At 68.1% G+C, this 19048-nt stretch overlaps 3 protein-coding genes across 10 annotated transcripts in view; 2 read left to right on the forward strand and 1 right to left on the reverse strand.

The window, feature by feature from the left end:
- The window catches only part of NSD1 (nuclear receptor binding SET domain protein 1), a 108820-nt gene extending 101234 nt beyond the window's left edge, over positions 1-7586 (forward strand). For all 7 annotated transcript variants that reach the window (XM_075918713.1, XM_075918710.1, XM_075918712.1 and 4 more), the window contains one exon: positions 102-7586. In XM_075918713.1, coding sequence (XP_075774828.1) covers positions 102-1858 — 1757 coding nt within the window. In that variant the 3' untranslated portion in view covers positions 1859-7586. The remainder of the gene's footprint in view (positions 1-101) is intronic.
- Positions 7587-7846: 260 nt separating this feature from the next.
- RAB24 (RAB24, member RAS oncogene family) lies at positions 7847-12172 on the reverse strand. Of its 2 annotated transcripts, none has more exons than XM_075918721.1 (8): positions 11918-12172; positions 11283-11351; positions 10975-11053; positions 10580-10647; positions 10037-10136; positions 9716-9766; positions 8823-8961; positions 7847-8171 (listed from the first exon to the last, which is right to left on the reverse strand). In XM_075918721.1, the coding sequence occupies exons 1-7, from the start codon at positions 12170-12172 to the stop codon at positions 8861-8863; spliced, it is 723 nt and encodes a 240-aa protein (XP_075774836.1). In that variant the 3' UTR covers positions 7847-8171; positions 8823-8860. The 2 variants fall into 2 exon arrangements, with proteins under 2 accessions (XP_075774836.1, XP_075774835.1); XM_075918720.1 differs by having other exon boundaries at positions 8823-8885; positions 11918-12054.
- On the forward strand, positions 12159-16436 carry PRELID1 (PRELI domain containing 1). The gene is made up of 5 exons (XM_075918719.1): positions 12159-12295; positions 14174-14399; positions 14466-14579; positions 14743-14821; positions 16137-16436. The coding sequence occupies exons 1-5, from the start codon at positions 12171-12173 to the stop codon at positions 16274-16276; spliced, it is 684 nt and encodes a 227-aa protein (XP_075774834.1). The 5' UTR covers positions 12159-12170; the 3' UTR covers positions 16277-16436.
- The last annotated feature ends 2612 nt before the right edge of the window (positions 16437-19048 follow it).

Consider the following 19048-nt stretch of genomic DNA (forward strand, 5'->3'; position numbering starts at 1 on the left):
GCTGGCAGTTGGGCAGCAGGTCTCCGCTGCCCTGGCCCTAGCTCCCCCCGGAGCTATCCCGCTGCCCCCCTAAGCTGCCTTCTCTCCCCTGTGTGCTGCAGGCAAGTGGGAGTGCCCTTGGCACCAGTGTGATGTGTGTGGCAAAGAAGCAGCTTCCTTCTGCGAGATGTGTCCCAGCTCCTTCTGCAAGCAGCACCGGGAGGGCATGCTCTTCATCTCCAAGCTGGATGGCCGCTTATCCTGCACGGATCACGATCCCTGCGGACCCAACCCTTTAGAGCCGGGGGAAATCCGTGAGTATGTGCCTCCCACGGTACCGCCCGCCAGCTGTCAAAACACTCAGCCCTCAGACCACCAGCCTGCAGTCGTGGGCCTCAGACTGCCGCCTTCCGACAGGCTGCCTCTGGCCGTGGCCCTGCGGCTGCAGCCCTCGGACAAGCCCTGCTCCGCCGTGGCCCTGCGGCTGCAGCCCTCGGACAAGCCCTGCTCCGCCGTGGCCCTGCGCCTCCAGCCCTCGGACAAGCCCTGCTCCGCCGTGGCCCTGCGCCTCCAGCCCTCGGACAAGCCCTGCTCCGCCGTGGCCCTGCGCCTGCAGCCCTCGGACAAGCCCTGCTCCGCCGTGGCCCTGCGCCTGCAGCCCTCGGACAAGCCCTGCTCCGCCGTGGCCCTGCGCCTCCAGCCCTCGGACAAGCCCTGCTCCGCCGTGGCCCTGCGCCTCCAGCCCTCGGACAAGCCCTGCTCCGCCGTGGCCCTGCGCCTCCAGCCCTCGGACAAGCCCTGCTCCGCCGTGGCCCTGCGGCTGCAGCCCTCGGACAAGCCCTGCTCCGCCGTGGCCCTGCGCCTCCAGCCCTCGGACAAGCCCTGCTCCGCCGTGGCCCTGCGCCTCCAGCCCTCGGACAAGCCCTGCTCCACCATGGCCCTGCACCTCCAGCCAGATGATGAACCCACCGTTGTGTCCCTAAGGGTTCAGCAATCAGAGAAACCTCTCGCCACGGCTGCAGGCCAGCAGCCTCCGCCCTCGGACGAGTCTCCCGCTGCTCATCCGCTCTCCAGTGAGTCACCAGCGAAGGGCCTGCACCCTCCCCTGCCCTCGGACGAGTCTCCCAGCACTGCTCCGCCTCGGTGGCCTGGGCTGTTGGATGAGTCTCCTGCCCTTGCTCGGATCCCGCAGCCTGAGCTGTTGTGTGAGTCTCCTGTTCCTGGCCCGCAGCCCCTGCTGTCAGGGGAGGTGCCCGGCCCCGGCGGCCTGCAGCATCAGGCATTGGACAGGCCTCCTGCGGCTGCAGCACCGAGGCTACTGCTGTCTGGGCAAGCGCTGAGGCCGGTGGATCAGAACACCCAGCCCAAAGCGAGGGGGGCCGCAGTGGCAGCGCTGGAGCCGCAGCAGAAGGAGCGAACGTGTTTCCCTGAGCAGCAGCCCGCTCGCCCTGCAGGGAAAGGTGCGCCACACGTGGGCCAGGCCCCTTGGCCCACGGAGAAACTGCAGACGCGGGAGCTGACGCACTGGCCTGCTGGGAAAGTGCTGGCCCCTGCAGAGCAGCCCCCGCATGCCACCGAGAAATTCCCGCCCTCTGAGCCAGCTCCTCCGGCTGAGCGGGAAGTGGGCTCAGCACGCACGGAGCAGGCCCCTTGGACAGCAGCGAGGTTACAGCCCCCCCGGCCTGCCAGGGAAGCCCCCGCGCCCCCCGAGCAGGCTTCGTGGCTTGCCAGGAACATTCAGACACTGGAGCGGGCCTCTTGGCTCTCTGGAAAAGCACAGATGCCCCTGGGGCAGGCCCCTTTGCCTGAGCAAAACATAGTGCTGGTCCATACCCAGGGCTCTCCCAGGCAGGGACTGGCTGAATCGAGCCTGAAGTGAGGCCAGTGCCGAGGCAGGCAGGGTGCAGTCGGTCAGTTTGGGGGGGTTTTCTTTGGCCCAGCTGCTCCCGCGACGCACGCAGGGGCGCTTCCCGAAAGTGGCAGCGCGAGCAGCCTGTTCCTCGTCCTCCTGCAGAGGGTAGTGTTGGAATAAAGAGTCCGCTCCGCACAACCCTGGTCCCGTTGCACCTGACCGCTCTGTGGCAGCAGAGTGTGCACTGCGCCGGGCCGGGCCGTGGCACAGTCACTGGACACGCTGCAGAAGGGAAGGGCTTTGCACTCGTGATGCTCGGGTCCCCTGGCCGGCGTTGCCGGGGGCCGGGCTCTCCAGAAACGGGAGGCTGTAAAGCGGCGGGCTCCCTTGGCGTTAGTGGAGGTGCCAGGCCCGCCACGCTGCACCTGTGGCTCGGCGATATTCCACGCTGTGCCGGGAGGGGGGCGTCTCTGGAGACGCTCTTTGCTTGGATGCTTGCTCGGGGCCTCAGTCTGTAAGCGGGAGAGGCAGACTTGCCACCGCAGGTGCAGTGCTGGGAGCCCGGAAGGCAGCTGTGGCAGGTGGAGCCTGAGCAAGGTCCTGCTGGATGCCACGCTCTGCCTGGGACAGGGTTCCTGCTCGACCTCAGGGGCTCCCAGGAAGGGGTCTCTGCCCCTGCCCTCGGCACAGGCAGCTGTATCCAGAACGGGCTCGTTAACCACCTCCCCCAAGCAGACCTGGCGGGCGTGGCCTAGGTGGCCCGTGTGGTCTCACGAACACGGGGCTCGAGCGCCTGCCCCCCCCGTTCCTGCTCGTGCCGGGAGCGTGCCAAGGAGATGAGGCAGAGACTGCTTGGCCCTGAGCAGGTAGAACTACCACCGGGGGGGGGGGCGGGACTGCTTGAGCCTGTTCCTGCGAACCCCTGCCCTGGGACGGCACCGCGGCCAGGCAGTCCGTCCGTGTCCCCCCGCCCCCAGCTTCGGCCCCCGCATGTCGCTTTCTCTCCCCAGGGGGAGCCCTAGTTCCAGACTTGCCCCGTCCCGCTGCTCCAGGAGAGGGCAATAATTAGCTTAGTGGGTTCCTGAGTCGGGGGAGCAAACCCCGATCTATTCTCCTTTCCAAAGTCAGCTCCCAAGAGGGCCCAGCCCCAGGTGTGTCCCCCCTTGCGCAGTGCCGGACTGGGACAAGCATATAGAATCGGAGTGGTCAGGGCTGGTTTCCTGGGTCGGCCTGCAGGGCCTTTCCTGATCTGCCAGGCTGGGGGAGGTGCAAGCAGCTGTTTTGTGGGACTCCTGCACTAAGGGAATCAGGCCGTCTCCTCAGAGATGAGATGAGAAACTAAGGGCATTTTATTAACTTTTAAAAATAAAAACACAATGACAAAAAGAGGTGCCGAGGTTCAGTGTGCTCAGTATTTCCCGCGAGCCGCTCGCTGCCTCGCGGTGGCAGCCCTTCCCGCGAGCGGGACTGTCGTGTGCGTAGGATGTCCTGTGTGCCCGCCGCCCTGCCAGCAGCCACACTGCTCTGTCCAGCCTGGTTTTGCGATGTCGTGTGTTCTATTGACTAGTTACTTGTTTCATGAAAATAAACTGTGAATCTCTTTGGTGCTGGCTCTTTCACATCTTTGCAAGTGGAGCCGTCCTCGCGTACAGGTCTGAAGGGTCGCCCTGCCAGGTGAGTCGTGCACTCCGTGCTTTCGCAGCGCCTGTTTGAATGGTCAAGTCGCTGGGCCACGCCCCAAGCCCACAGCCGAGCGTACACCATGCTTCTCTTCTGTGGTCCCGTGTGTCCAGCCACCTCTGCACATGGCAGGGCTGTGGCCAGAGCTCAGCGCCGAGAAGGGGAGGAAATGAGGACGCTGCTGTGTCTGGCGGAAAGGGCCGTGCAGGCTACTGCTGCTTGGAGTGTGCCCGCCCCAGCCGTGCCGCACGGAGGGTTGTGCTGGTGGCTGTGTGGCTGGTGATGGTGACGGCAGCGCTGAGTCCGAGTGCTCTTACCTCTGGATATGACCCCGGAGAGAGGCCCACCCACCGCCCAGGAGGCCTCTGGGAGAAGTAACGTGGTACCCGCCCCAGGGTTGTTGCCTGCCGGGGAAACAAGAATCACCGTGAGGGGCGGCCGTAGAGCTCGCCAGCACACACTGGGCTGGCAACATGCCCCTTCGGTCCATTGCCACCTTTCAGAATGGGACTCGTGCAGACACCGCAGCACCCCCACACCTGTGCTCACACGGGAAGCCAAGGGAAGGGGCAGACAGCTCGGTCAGGCCGTTGCCGTAGAGCCACGGCTCTAATGGCTGCAGCAGCGCCGGGGCAGTTGGCTTCACTGAAAGCAGGAACTCTCCCACACTGGTGAGGACAAGTGCGTTGGACCTGCCCCTCCCCCACTGGTCTGAGCCCTGCGCGGCTGCAAGGCCCGGGGCAGCTTCTGAGCCGTGCTTCCTGGTGGCAGGTTCAGAGAAACTCTCCAGTAAGCTGCAAAACGGCGGAGACTGTCCCCACCTTCCCCGCGCTGCGGGCGTGAGACGGAAGCGCAGCCTTCGGCGAGCTCCTCCACGTGCCGGACCCGGCCATCTTCCATTGCGGCTCTGCCCGGGGCTGCGGATCACCTGCCTCGAGCGCCTTGCCTCGGCCCCGGTTGCTCACGCTCCGCTCGGTAGCTAGAGCTTTTCAAGTCGGGTAGTGGGGATCAGGAGGCCTCACCCACCTGCTTCCCCTAACGGCCGTGGCGTTTATGCCCAAGCCCCCTGTGTTGCTGCCGTCCAGTCTTGCTGTCTCCCGGAATCATGTCCCATCCAAGTGTGAGATCTGCTACCACCCTCTCCCCCAGGGGCTCGGCCGTCCCGGCAGCTCCGACGCCGCAGGCACTCGCCGCTCTCAGCACACGACGCGGTCGAGAAAGAGACACTCCTCAGAAGTGACAGATTTGCTGTCAGAGCAGAGCATGCTCACCCCGGCCCCAGCCTTGGGCTGAGGGAGAAGCCACGTCCCAGACCAGGTGCTCACGGCCAAAGCTGGCACTAGTGCTACCAGGAAATACCAGCTCTTGGACACTGCCCTCAAAGATGGCACGGACAGCAGCATTCTGTGCCCAGGCGGGACCACCCTGAACAGCCAGACCTGGCCCTGCACCGACAGATCCCTCCACCGAGCAGTGGGCCAGACCTCGCAGGCCTGCTCGAGTTCCTGCCTCTGTGCGAGTTGGGAGCGCCTGACCCTGATGGATCTGGCGCCAGCGAGACACAAGTCGCATGTCGCACCACTAGCAGAGCTGACACCGGGAGAAGGTACTGGCGGCTCCGCCCCTCAGCTTGGATGGCTCTGGCGGAGGGGGAGCAGCTGACAGTTGGCACCAGGGCAACCGGGCCCTCCTGGGCAGCCAGGAACCAATGACATCGCCTTGTGGGGTCTTCCCTGTTTCTCCTGAGACCAGACTGGAGTGCGGGGACTTGCAGAGCCACGCTGCAGACTGGTCCGTCTGCCTGTCGCTGGATTAAAGGCACGAGGAACTTTGGAGAAGGGCTTCTGGAGCCATCCTCAAACCTCTTCCAGGGAGGTGTGCTCCCCGCCCCTCAGTTCACAGCCACAGGCACGGTGGCCTCTGGGGCTGAGGGCGGGAGAGCCCTGGGGGGGCCCAGAAGCTGTCTGGGCACTCGGCTGGAGTGAGGCGGCAAGGGGTCACCTGGGGACTGCCCAGCCCCCGCTGTTAAACCGGAGCCCTAAGAGCCACCAAGAAGGTGCCAGAGCTAGAGGGCAGCAGCCACTGCTGCATTGCTCTCCCCTCCGGATCCTGGCATGCCTGCCCCCCACCAGCTGGCTTCTGGTGGGGCAACACTAGCCTCTGCCTGCTGGAGCAGCAGCATCTCAGCTGGCTGCACAAGCCCGTCCCTGCCCCATCAGTGAAACGCCTCACTCGCGCTGTGGAGTCCCCAGGGTGGGAGCTGCTCAACACCCTCATTTGCATAGCTAATGAGCCGCCATTTTTGCAGAAGAGGCTCTTGTGCTAGGAGTGTCCACACGGCCCCCTCGCCGACTGGGTTCAGGAATAACGGCGTTGTGCAAGAGCGGTTTGCGTGCAGACAGCCCTGGTGGCCGGGTTCTTGGGGGGTTCAGGGAGCCCCGCCAGGAAGTGGCCTGATGCTCCATGCGATGGGCCCCGGCTTGCTGGCAGAGGGCTCTGCTGCTGCTCCTGCCTCCCTCCGTCAGGGTTTAGTTACAGCTCTCACCCCTCCCGTGGGAGCCAATGTGCCCATGCGATGCAGGGCCCTGCCTTGGTCTGTTAACTCCAGAAACAGTCTTGTGAGCCCCCTCCCCCGTCCCCAGCGCTGCCCCGTGAGCTGCTGAGCTCCCTTGCGCCCGTGGGAGAGGGCAGAAGACCCTTCCCCACGGCTCTTTGGCTCCACGCAGAGAAGTGGGCTCTGTCCACGACCCTCCCGTGGATTTCCGGCGGCTGGCCGAGCCCCCTCCTGCTGAGCGGTGGGCATGGGGCTGAGCCGTGCCCAGCGCCTCAGAGAAAGCAGGGACGTTCTTCACCCTGCAGGTGCTTTCAGCTTGGTGGGCACAGCAGCCCCCTCCCCCGCTTTGGATGCTCTTGGGATTTGGGGGGGGGCCCTTGGCCTGTGCCTAAGGTGACACCAGGCCCCACTGACCTGGCTCCTGGGCGCAGGTGTTGCCTCAGCCCATCCCTCCAAGGCCAGGCTCAGGTGCCCACCCACAGCTAGAGGTAGCCGGGGCCTTAGTGACCTCCTTTCCTGTGCTGGTGCTGAATCCGGACGCGGTCTTGCCAGCAGCTGTCCCCCAGGCTCAGCCCCCAGTGAGCTCTGTGCTCCCTGCACTGACAGCCCACCCCCTGGGGCTGGAGAAGTGGGGGTGGGGGGCCTGGCTGTGCTCAATCTACCTCGGAGAAATGGCGACGTGATGGTGCTAGGGCCCCTCGTCCCTCACAGGCCTGGGCTGAGGCTGGGGGCTGCTGTGGTGCTATTGCAGTCAGCTTGGTGCAGGGCTCTTCCCCTGCATCCCACGGGCACCGGCTGGCTTCACGGCTCGGTTGTTTGAGCCTTGGCGGTCAGGGCCGTGTGCCCATGGGCAGGCACCTGAGAGAAAATCCGGCCCTAGGGCGCTGTGCTGCAATGGTCCAGGGTGGCCTGGGGCCTGGCCCTCCCCAGCCCAGCCTATGTTGAGCAGGGCAACAGGAGCATGGTTGCTGTCAGCAGGGCAGGCCGGGGGTCCCCCATTGCTCTCACGACCCTGGCGCTAGGCTTGGCATGGCCACAGTGCTGCAGCCAGGGGCTCCTCCCCCCCCGCTAAGTTCACATCTGAGCAGCACATGAAACAGGGGCGCTCAGCTGGGCTTGTATGAAGCTGCTTTAAACACGGGGCCACTTTTTAAAAAGCAAAGCCCCTGCCCCCGCAGCCAGCACCCTGGGCTTCGCCTGGACTCCGGCCCGGGCATGTGGCTCGCGCCGAGGAGCTACAAGAATATGCACAGGGGTGTTCCTGGCGGGAGGGACCGAGGGCTGCTGAGCTGGACAGTGGGCAGGGCCCCTACGCTGGAGGCACTGGGGATGGTGCCAGAGCAGCGCTACGGGAAGGGGAGCCGGGGCGTCTCCGACCATTGGGCCATTTCACTGGGGCCCCCAGGCTGCTGGCTGTGTATGTGAAACGTATGCTAATGACGAGGGGTACCCAGGCCCCGGCTGTACTGTAATTCTTTGTATAGAGAAGAACCAATTACTGTAAAGTAAAGTTTAACTTGACTGTGGCCTCCTGTGCATTTTGTCGCAGCCTCTGAACACTCGCCAGCCGCTTTCCCTGGGCACCAGGGGCAGGGAAGTAGCTCCCGCCAGCCCTGGGCTGCCGTGTGCAACAGCCCGGCGGGGCCGAGAGCGCATGAGTCCTGCAGGCCTTAGTGCCATTGCTGGGGGCGAAAAGCAGGGCCACAGGAGCCTCCTGCTGCAGGAGGGGCAGAGCTTTCACCCGCCCCCCCGGGCCAGGACACAGGACCACTCGCCCTGGCCTCAGGGACCACAATGCACTTTATTTACATTTGTATAACTTAACAGAAGCCACTGAACGAGCCTGCCATGAATCAGGCACCGCAGCCATGGAGCAGACGGCCCCAGCTCCAGCTGGCTGGGGAAAGCAGCTTTCCAAGGCCCAGCCCTAGAGGCCAGAGGCACCTGGGGTGCGTCAGTCACGCGGCGGAGGGAGAGCCATGCAGGGGTCCGTGCTCCGTGTGGCAGCAGCCGAGGGGCAGTCGGAAGAGCAGGCGGCACCTCAGCGGTGGCAGCAGCCGTACAAGTAGGGGCTGCTCTTCCGGCTCAGGTCTATGGCTTCATCCTCTGAAAGGAGAGCGAGGTAAGGGGGGTGCAGCCTCTCCTAGCCCTGGGACAGCCCCAGAGCCAGCGAGGGGAAGGCAGCTGCCAGGCTGCACCCAGCCTTGGGTGGACACACAGGGGAGCGGTTCTTGGCTTTCACTTCTCCCATCAGCCCCTCGAGTCAGGGAGCCCTGAGCTGAACGAACAATCCCTGCTGATCCAGAGCCCCACAGCCGGGCCCTGCAGCCCCCTCCCTGGGCCGAGGAACAAGACCCCCTGGCCAGAAAACACAGCAGCAGCCTCTGCAGAGGGCAACAGGACAGCCCTGCCAAATGCGGCACTTGCCCTCTGCCCTGGTGGTACCAGCCTGCAGGGCATCCAGTGCCCATGCAGCAGCTCAGCCAGGTTTGCCCTGGGGTTGGGGGAGCCTCCGTGCCTGCTGCCAGGTGGAGGAGCCAGGGGAGGGGCCCTGCTGGGGAAGGTGGCAGCAGCTCCCCACCAGCCTGGCCTTGGAGAACGAAGGGGCTGGGGCGGGTGCAGCTTTGAGACCAGATCCTTCCCTGGGGGCTGTGGGGCAACAGCAGGCACTCAGAACACCCCCCTTGCGGGCGGGGGGAGTGCCGCACGGGCACCATGCCAGGTGCAATGGAGCATTTGCACTGCCCAGCCACTCACCTGTCATCAGCTGGAAGGCAGCGAGCTGGACGTAATCCTCAGCCACCTTCTGAAACAGCTCGTCTGGGGCAGGCAGGCAGGGGAGAGTCAACAGCAGCCCTGCTCCACTGGCGCCCCACACTCCCCACGGGGCCCGCCCCTGCAGGGAGCGGCACTTGACAAACCCATCGCCTGCCTGCTCCAGGGCAGTGGGGCAGAATACAGCCCAGGTATGACCCCGCCCCCAGCACACAGCCCTGCTCCACTGGTGCCCCACACTCCCCACGGGGCCCGCCCCTGACAAACCCATCGCCTGCCTGCTCCAGGGCAGTGGGGCAGAATACAGCCCAGGTATGACCCGCCCCCAGCACACAGCCCTGCTCCACTGGTGCCCCACACTCCCCACGGGGCCCGCCCCTGACAAACCCATCGCCTGCCTGCTCCAGGGCAGTGGGGCAGAATACAGCCCAGGTATGACCCGCCCCCAGCACACAGCCCTGCTCCACTGGCGCCCCACACTCCCCACGGGGCCCGCCCCTGACAAACCCATCGCCTGCCTGCTCCAGGGCAGTGGGGCAGAATACAGCCCAGGTATGACCCGCCCCCAGCACACAGCCCTGCTCCACTGGCGCCCCACACTCCCCGCGGGGCCCGCCCCAGCAGGGCCTGCCCCTGACAAACCCATCGCCTGCCTGCTCTGGCGCAGTGGGGCAGAATACAGCCCGGGTGTGACCCGCCCCTTGGCACACAGCCCTGCCCGCTCCAGCCAGACAGGGGCCCTGTTCCCCCCTCCTGAGCATGCCAGGGGCCCAGGGCAGGCCTGGCTAGGAAGAGGCAGCGAGCCCTGAACCTGCGGGCCACCTTCCCCCCGCATCTGCCTACTGCCGCCCTCCTGGGGCCCACCCGGCACTCACCCACGCTCCGGCCTGTCTTGCTGGAGGTTTCAAAGAGCTCGGCTTTAATGTCTGAAAACACGAGGGGGTCAGTGCCTGTGCCGCTAGCGCCAGGCGCTCCCGGGAGCCAAACTGCCCCAGCCCCCTCCTCCTCCCCCAGCTGGCTTGGTGTGACAGGCCAGCACCATGGCCCACAGGCCTGCTCCTGCCAACAGGATCCCGCAGGGCACTGGCTCCGCAGCTTCTGCTGCAGCATGCCCAGTGCCGCCTCTCTGCCCCCTTCCCCCGCCAGGGCCCCGGCTCCCTCCCAGCCCTGAGGCTGCGCTGCAGGCCCAGACGTACCTTCGGCGTAGTCCTGCACGTCGTGGAAGTCAACGCCCCGCTTCCTCCTGTCCTCTTCCAGCAGGTCACTCTTGGTGCCACACAGATAGATGCGGCAGTTCTGGGGCAAGCAGAGAACCGTCTCAGACACGCTTCCCACGGGCCAGCCTGCGGCACCGCACAGCCACAGACCGGTCCCCTCCCGCAGCCACGGGCCAGCCTGCGGCACCGCACAGCCACAGACCGGTCCCCTCCCGCAGCCACGGGCCAGCCTGCAGTGCCACACGGGAGCCAGCAAGCCCACAGCCCAACCCAGGGGGGAGACACCTGCCCCGAGCAGGACCAGGGAAGCCCCAAGCCTTATGGGAGGGGGGAGGGGGGGGAGAGACGGAGTTGGCTGCCACATGCTGGGCTGAGCGTGTCAGGGCCTGCCTGGCCACCTATAGACGCAGCGCCGCACAGGAAGGCAAATCCCTCCTGCCACTGGTCCCCACAAGGGCTCCAGAGCATGGTGTGAATGAATTCCCTCCTCGCTGCAGCTCCCCAGCCGCAGCCCCGACTCACCTCCTCAAATGTCTGCAGCTCGTTCACCCAGAACTGGGCTCTCCGGAAGCTGCTGCTGTCGGTGAGATCTGGGAGATGGGAGAAGTCAGGCGCTGCCCTGGCCAATGCGTTCTCCACCACTGGCCCGCCCCATCCCAGCCAACACGCCCAGCTGAGCTCAGCTAAGAGCACTAGAGGCAGGCGCCATCCTTGTATACGCCCCTTCCAGGAGACAGGCAAGCTAGCAGCATCCGCAGGGGCCTGCTCAGAAGGGCTGGGGTGCGGTGCCTCCGTGCGAGGCCGGACGTGTGAGCGGCAGCCGTGGTCAGAGCACACTCCGGGGCAGGGACCACGGGGCACCTTGCTGCGAACAGCACGGCTGCGGGGAGAGCCGGGCGCCTGGGCACAGCCCTTACCGTAACAGACGATGGCCGCTCTAGCCCCGCGGTAGTACATCCGACTCATGGCCTCGTACCGCTCCGAGCCAGCCGTGTCCTGGGGAGAACAGGGATGGACGTCTCTTCCCAGGCCCTGGGAGAGAAGCCACAGCAGCTCCGCCAGCATCAGGAGAGCAGGGGAGCCTCCTGCCAGCCGCTGAACGCAGAGCCCCTGGCTGCCGGGGAGGGGACTGGCCCGTGGACCCCCCCCCCCCCGTGGGAAAACTCCGCAGGCTCCAAGCGCCTGGAGCCACCAGATCCCACAGGCCACGCTCGTCCCGACTCACCCAGATCCCCAAGGTCACGGTCTGGCCCCCGGCCGACAGCGCTTTGGCCACGAACGCGGCCCCGATCGTCTGCAACAGAACAGGCAGGAGGGAAGCGGCCGTTTGCTCAGACTCCCCGGCCCCCCGCCCAATGCCCAGACCGGGAGCCAGGGAGCCCCCACTGGCACCTGCTGGCAGAGGCTCCGGGGTCAGCTCGAGTCCCCCCGAGCCCCGACCTGCGGGCCGGGCACTCGCGCCGTGGGGTGGTTGGGCCGGGGGGGCCCGCGGGCCGGAGGCGGGGGGGGGGGGAAGGGCGGCCCGCGGGCCGGAGGCGGCGGGGGGGGAGGGCGGCCCGCGGGCCGGAGGCGGCGGGGGGGGGGGAGGGCGGCCCGCGGGCCGGAGGCGGGGGGGGGGAGGGCGGCCCGCGGGCCGGAGGCGGGGGGGGGGGGAGGGCGGCCCGCGGGCCGGAGGCGGGGGGGGGGGGAGGGCGGCCCGCGGGCCGGAGGCGGCGGGGGGGGAGGGCGGCCCGCGGGCCGGAGGCGGCGGGGGGGGGAGGGCGGCCCGCGGGCCGGAGGCGGGGGTGGGGAGGGCGGCCCGCGGGCCGGAGGCGGGGGGGGGGGAGGCGGCCCGCGGGCCGGAGGGGGGCCCGCGCTCACGTTGTGGCAGGGCCCCGCGCGGAAGCGGCCGTGCACCGAGCGCTCCACCAGGCTGCTCTTGCCCGCGCTCTCCTGGCCCAGCAGCACCACCTTGGCGTCCACCCGCGGCCCGCGCATGGCGCTGAGCGGGGGGCGGGGCGGGGCGGGGCGGAGCTCCGGACCGGAAGTGCGCCAGACGCAGGGCCGGAAGTGCGTGCGCGGCCAGGCGGAAGCGAGGGCCCGACCCGGAAGTGGCGCCGCGTCCCCCAGCCGCATGGCGGCGGCGCAGCCCCGGAGGCGGGCGGCCATGGGGAAGCAGAGCGCGAGCCTGGGCCTGCTCCGGGGGCCCTGGGACCAGGTGTTCGCCGCCTTCTGGCAGCGCTACCCGAACCCCTACAGGTGCGGCCCCCCCGGACCCCCCCCCCGGCCCAACCCCCGGGCCAACCCCCCCCCGGCCCCCCCTCGGGCCCCCCCCCGGACCCCTCCGGCCCAACCCCCCCCCGGGATACCCCCTCGGGCCCCCCCCGGCCCAACCCCTACAGGTGCGGCCCCCCCGGCCCAACCCCCCCCGGCCCCCCCTCGGGCCCCCCCCCGGACCCCCCCGGCCCAACCCCCCCCGGGATACCCCCTCGGGCCCCCCCCGGCCCAACCCCTACAGGTGCGGCCCCCCCGGACCCCCCCGGCCCAACCCCCCCTCGGGCCCCCCCGGCCCAACCCCTACAGGTGCGGCCCCCCCGGACCCCCCCGGCCCAACCCCCCCTCGGGCCCCCCCCGGCCCAACCCCTCCTCGGGCCCCCCCGACCCAACCCCCCCTCGGGCCCCCCCGGCCCAACCCCTACGGGTGCGGGACCCCCCCTCCAGACCCAAATCCCTACAGGTGCTCAGGATCCCCCCTACAGATCCCAGTCCCTACAGATGCACGCTCCCCCCTCCCCAGGACTCCCCTTTGGACCCCAACCCCTACAGGTGCGCAGGACCCCCCTCGGACCTCCCCTCCGGGCCTCCCCCCCCATGGACTCCGTCTGCTACCCCAACCCCTATAGGTGCACGGGAACCCCCCACTCCTCTGGATCCTCCCCCTGGGATCCCCCATACACCAATCCCTACTGGTGTGTGGGACCCCCCCCCCGACCCTCCCCCCAGGCCCTCTAAGCTCCTCTGGAGCAGGCTGGGGGTCTCCATGCCCAGGAGCGATTGCAGGGGGCCGTTGTGGGCCCTGGTGGAAGCCAGGACCAGTGGGGTCCCACAGGGTCTTTGCTTCCCCAGCTTTGTTGGCGGCTTGTGGCCGGGGGCGAGGTCCGTGTCCTGGTGGAGCCAGCCTTGGCAGAGGGGGCTGGGACGACCCTCATCCCCTTGTCCCACGTGTGACTCGAGAGCTTTGAGAAACCCCAGGGCCAGCCCAGCGCTCCTGGCCAGCTGCTGCCCTGCCTCTTTGCAGGGGTGGCCTGGTCTCTGCCTCGCCGGGGCTCCAGGCAGCCATGCCTCTGCCCGTGGAGACTGAGGCAGTCCACGTCCGTGTGGCCTGCTGAGAGCCCACCCAGCCCGCACTGCGTCCTGCCTCGGTGCCCTCTAGCTCACAGGCCTGGCTGGCCAGATGCGCGATCGTCCCCTGGTGAGGGGTGAGGACAGGTCGCCGGCTTGCGTCCCAGCGTGCCCTACAGTGTTACCCTGGCACCCGGCTGCTGCCCTGCCCACGCCAGCTGCTGCCGGGCGCAGTAGTGCTGGCTAGCGGCCCAGCGGTGTCACAGAGCTCAGGGCCAGGAAGGGACTGCAGCTGGCCAAGCTAGTCAGTGTGTGCGTAGAGCCCGGGCCGGCCGCTCCAGGGCTCACTTCGGTGCTCCACGCTGGAGTGCCAGGGGTAGGGGTTGTGCACACCCCACCCAGCCGGCCCTGCCCCACTCCCCAGCCCCCACCCGGCCTGGCGCTGAACGCAGGGTGGGCCAGCCATTGCTGAGAGCCACCCACCTGCTCCCCTCTATGGGAGGGGACGGCCTGTGGGGGGCACTGGGGATGCTGACACGGCCTGGCTGCCCTGGGATTTCTGTGAAACAAACCCCCAATATCCAGGGTCACTGCGCCTCCAGCAGCGCAGCCTGGGGTGTCCCTGGCATGGTTCCGTGTCGAGCTGCTTTGGGGCTGCAGGGCGAGCGCCTCCTGCAGGCGGCCCACTCTCCCTGCAGCACCGGGGCTCTCCAGGTCCCAGCAGAGGCCCTGCCTGTGTGGGGCTGTTGGAGCCGAGGCCCAGCCTGACGTGCGCCCTCCCCCGCCTCTCCCCAGCAAGCATGTCCTGACAGAAGACCTTGTCCAGCGGGAGGTGACCGCAGACCACAAGCTGCTCTCCAGGCGGCTCCTCACCAAGACCAACAGGATGCCCCGGTGGGCGGAGCGCTTCTTCCCGGCCAACGCCGCCCGCTTGGTGTACGTCCTGGAAGACTCCATCGTGGACCCGCAGGCCCGCACCATGACCACGTACACCCGGAACATCAACCACGCGCGCCTTATGGTGAGTGGCCAGGCCGGCGCCGGGGGCCGTGGGCACGGCGCTGGCTGACGGGGCTGTCTCCTGCAGGTGGTGGAGGAGCGCTGTGTCTATTCCATGAACCCAGAGAACAGCGGCTGGACTGAAGTCAGGCGGGAAGTGTGGGTCTCCTCCAGCCTGTTCGGCGTCTCCCGAGCCGTCCAGGTGAGTGGCTGCCGCGCTCGCCGCGTCCCCTGGCACGGAGCACTGGTCCAGGGGCCAGGAGAGGCTGGTTGCATCGGGTGCTCAGCGTGCAGCCCTGTGGAGGGAGGGCGCTGCGGCGGATCCCAGCTGTGGAGGCTTGCAACGCCGGGCTCTCTTCTTCTAGGAGTTTGGCCTGGCCAGGTTCAAGAGCAACGTGGCCAAGAGCACCAAGGGCTTTGAATACGTGCTTGCGAAAATGCAAGGTGAGTGCTGGGGCTGGCGGTGGCTGCGCTGGCGGGGGCGGGACGGGGCTGGCGGGGGCTGCGCTGGTGGGGGCTGATCTAGCAGGGGCGGGGCGGGGCTGGTGGGGGCTGCGCTGGCGGGGGCGGGACGGGGCTGGCGGGGGCTGATCTAGCGGGGGCGGGACGGGGCTGGCGGGGGCTGATCTAGCGGGGGCGGGACGGGGCTGGCGGGGGCTGATCTAGCGGGGGCGGGACGGGGCTGGCGGGGGCTGATCTAGCGGGGGCGGGACGGGGCTGGCGGGGGCTGATCTAGCGGGGGCGGGACGGGGCTGGCGGGGGCTGATCTAGCGGGGGCGGGGCGGGGCTGGCGGGGGCTGCGCTGGCGGGGGCGGGACGGGGCTGGCGGGGGCTGATCTAGCGGGGGCGGGACGGGGCTGGCGGGGGCTGATCTAGCGGGGGCGGGACGGGGCTGGCGGGGGCTGATCTAGCGGGGGCGGGACGGGGCTGGCGGGGGCTGATCTAGCGGGGGCGGGACGGGGCTGGCGGGGGCTGATCTAGCGGGGGCGGGACGGGGCTGGCGGGGGCTGATCTAGCGGGGGCGGGACGGGGCTGGCGGGGGCTGATCTAGCGGGGGCGGGACGGGGCTGGCGGGGGCTGATCTAGCGGGGGCGGGACGGGGCTGGCGGGGGCTGATCTAGCGGGGGCGGGACGGGGCTGGCGGGGGCTGATCTAGCGGGGGCGGGACGGGGCTGGCGGGGGCTGATCTAGCGGGGGCGGGACGGGGCTGGCGGGGGCTGATCTAGCGGGGGCGGGACGGGGCTGCCCTCCCCTTGAAAGTTGGCACCAAGGGCCTTTGGCCTCGCTCAGAGCCAGCTGTGGCCGTTGGGGCCTGCGGCAGCACCTCCTGCCCTGTGGAGTGAGTGGGCAGGTCTTACAGACATGGGCCTGCTTGGCTCTCCCTCGCTCCTCCTGCCCCTGCCAGCGTGTGAACAGAAATACCAGGCCCAGGCTGGCACCACAGCAGGGCAGGGAGTGGAGGCCCCAGCGGCTCCCCACAGTTGGAGGGCTGGCTTGCAGCAAATCGTGGGGAGGGTGCTCAGGATGTGGGTCGGGGGGGTGCTCACTGAGGATGTGGATCAGGGGGTGCCCCTGGTCCATGCCCCTGGGTTTCCTCCCTGCTGCAAAGCCCCAGGCCACAAAGAACGCTGTCCCCTGCCCCGGGAGGCTGTCAGCCTGTACCGCAAGCGAAGACACGGGCAGGGCCGCAGGCCTCCCGAGAGCCTGGCTGAGGGGAGAGCTGCCGGGCTCACAGCTGGCTTACGCTTGCTCCTTGCAGGGGAAGCTCCCTCCAAGACCTTGGTGGAGACGGCGAAGGAAGCCACGGAGAAGGCCAAGGAGACAGCCCTAGCGGCCACGGAGAAGGCCAAGGACCTGGCCAGCAAGGCAGCCCCCAAGAACAAGCAACAGTATGTGTGAGGAGCTGGCGCCCGGGGCGCCCTGTGGCACTGGCCTCTCAGCACGCAGGAGCCTCCCAAGAGTTTCTATTTTTTAATTGAAGCTACCAAGTCTGACAATCCGCTGCCGCGCGACCCGCCCTGAGGTGTAATTATCATTAAATCGTCTGTGACCAGCCAGGCTTCAGCAGTGGCCTCGAAGTGGGGGTGCCCGGTAGGGCTCGGAAATCTCCGGTATTGACTAGTCGAGTAACCTCACGAGTTCTTCTCCGCTGCTCGACTATTCCGTGGTCCCGGGGGGCCGGCGGCCAGTGCGCTCCAGCCCCTCCCGAGCAGCCCCCGTCACACCGTGCTGCTGTCTCTGACCCGCCTCCCCTCACAGCCCAGCTGCCTGTCGCCCTGCTCGGGGCAGGGGGCCTGAGCTCCTGGACTTGGCGTGAGCCAGGTGCCCGCCCGGCTCCTGATACGCATTAAATGCAGAGCCGCAGCGGGAGCTAGGACTGAGCCGGGCTGCTGGCCAGCCTGCTGCAACGTGTCCTGGCGGGGGTGTTATCTGTTGCAGGAACCGATGGGTTTTTGGAGCTCGGTCCATCCCTAGAGCCTGGGGACCGGAAGCCAGCAGAGCTCCCTTGTAGCACCTCTGATGGGCAGGCCCTTGCCGTGGCTGCCCGCTCCCCAGTGGCAGCATGTGCAGTGCAGGCGCGCCCGCCCAGGACAAAGCACGGTGCTGTGGCAAGTCTGCCTCCCCAGCCTAGGGAATGCCTGGCAATGAAGGCCAAGCTCTGCCCCCCAGCCAGAGCTGAGGCCAAGGGGGTGGGCACTGCCCTGCAGCTGTCGGGCAGGGACACAGCAGATCCAGCAGCCCAGGCCATCTTGGGAGTCAACATGGGGATCCCTCGCCTCGGGCTCCTGGCCTTCAGCGCCACACGTGACCCTGCAACCGGCTGCTCTGAGCCATCTGCAGGGCCATGGAGCCTGGCCGGGAGCCATCCGAGTAAGCATCTCCCAGCCAGAGCCTGCCTCCGGCACCCCAGCCCTGCGCCCCAGTCGCCCGCTCCAGCTCACAATCCCCGCCTCCCCTGCTCCTTTCTATGCCCTGGGCCTCTGCCCTGAGCTCCCTCCACCCCTGGCCCTGCACCTCCATTCAGACCATGGGAGGGTGCAGCCCTGCACCGCTTCCCCTCGCGGCTGCTGAACACCAGCCTGTCCCCAGCTGGTTTGGCACGGGGCGGGAGGGGGCCTTTCCTGTTTGCAGCCTCAGCTGCACAGAAGCTGCTGTGGATTGGTGTGGTGAGGGGTAAGGGAGGCGTCACTGGCAGCTGGCGCTGAGTGGAGCTAGCAAGACACTGCTGCAGCCGCCTTGGCTACAGCTGGGGGAGGCCAGGCCCTCTGCCTGCCCTGACTGGGCAGCTGCTCCTGCCAGCCTGCAGCCCTGTCCCTTGCCTTCAACTGCGAGCTGAGGGGCCAGGCTGCCCGAGCAGCCGCCCACACACTGGGCTTTTGCTGCTGGCCCTGGCGCCTGAGCGTGGTCTGGAACCCGCTGCTCAGGCTGGGAGGCTGCTGCCCGCCACAGGCTGATGGGATGAGCCCGTCTCAGCTGAGCCAACGATGGCTCCTCCCCACCACACGCCCTGGTAGTCCTCCACGGCCATGCCAGCTTGGGGTTAACCCCCAGGAAGTGGGGCGGGGCTACTGGGAGCTGCATTTCCATTGGTTGGGCTGGCCCTGGCCTGAGCTGGCACCCCTCCCCCCCCCCCCCCCCCCGAACTGGCACCCTGCCAGACAGGCCCACCCCTAAGTCCCAGAGCTTTCTTAACTAGTGGTGTCCAGCAGGGGCCGTGCTGGGACCAGCCCTGTTCCACAGCCCTGGCTGCTTTGGAGAAAGGGGTAAATGGGGAGGGGCAGGTGACACACACATGGCTGTGAAAAGCTTCAAAGGGATCTGCCCAGTACGTGATTGGGCAGCACAAGGGCAGATGAAATTCACTGTTGCTAAATGCAAAGGGCTCCAGGTTGGGAACATGGGCCCAGCTGTGTACAACGCTGGGAGCTAAAGCAGCTGCTGCCCCCTCAGAGGCGGGGGGGCATTGTGGCTAGTTCTCCGCCAGACAGTCATTAGGCGAGGGTTAGGCTCCGTCTGCGCAGCCGCCATGTAAGAGCCTGGGCCGGGCCAGCTCTCGGGGGCCGCTAGCAGTGCTGGGGGTGATACAAGCGCAGGGAAAGCAGCATGTCCAGCCCCACCAGCCTGGCGCGGCCGGCAGCCCTGGCCGTGGGGCGCCCAGCTCCCCATGGACAGGCTCCCTCGCCCCCGGCAGGGGCTTGCTCTGGGTGGGGGGCCGGAGCAGGGTCACCTTTTGGAGCAGGCTGGCCAGCAGCCCAGCTCCGTCCCAGCTTGCACCGGCTCCGGGCCCTGCCCCGCTGCAGCTCTGCACTGCAGGCGTATTGGGAGCTGGGCGGGCAGGCAGCCTGGCTCAGCGCAGGCTCAGGCCGGGGCCGGGAGCTGAGACCCACCGTGGCCTGGGCACTAACGACGAGCCGCCTAAGCGACAAGAACTCGGGAGGGCAGCCGCCATGTGAGAGCCCTGCCCGGAGCCAGTCACGCGAGGAGGCAGCCTGGACCCCTCCCCGGCCCCAGCCCGCTCCCCTCGCCCAAGCGCGCAGAGCAGAGCTGGGCTCGGTCGCTTCAGGTGCCTTGTGCCAGCGCTTGTCTTCACCCACCCGCGGGCACAGGCCTCCGCGCGTCCTGGCCCCGGAGCCACACGCTGCCGTGGGCTGCGGTTGGTGGGGCACGCCC

This window comes from Pelodiscus sinensis, unplaced genomic scaffold (assembly GCF_049634645.1).
Source record: "Pelodiscus sinensis isolate JC-2024 unplaced genomic scaffold, ASM4963464v1 ctg124, whole genome shotgun sequence".
NCBI lineage: Eukaryota > Metazoa > Chordata > Testudines > Trionychidae > Pelodiscus > Pelodiscus sinensis.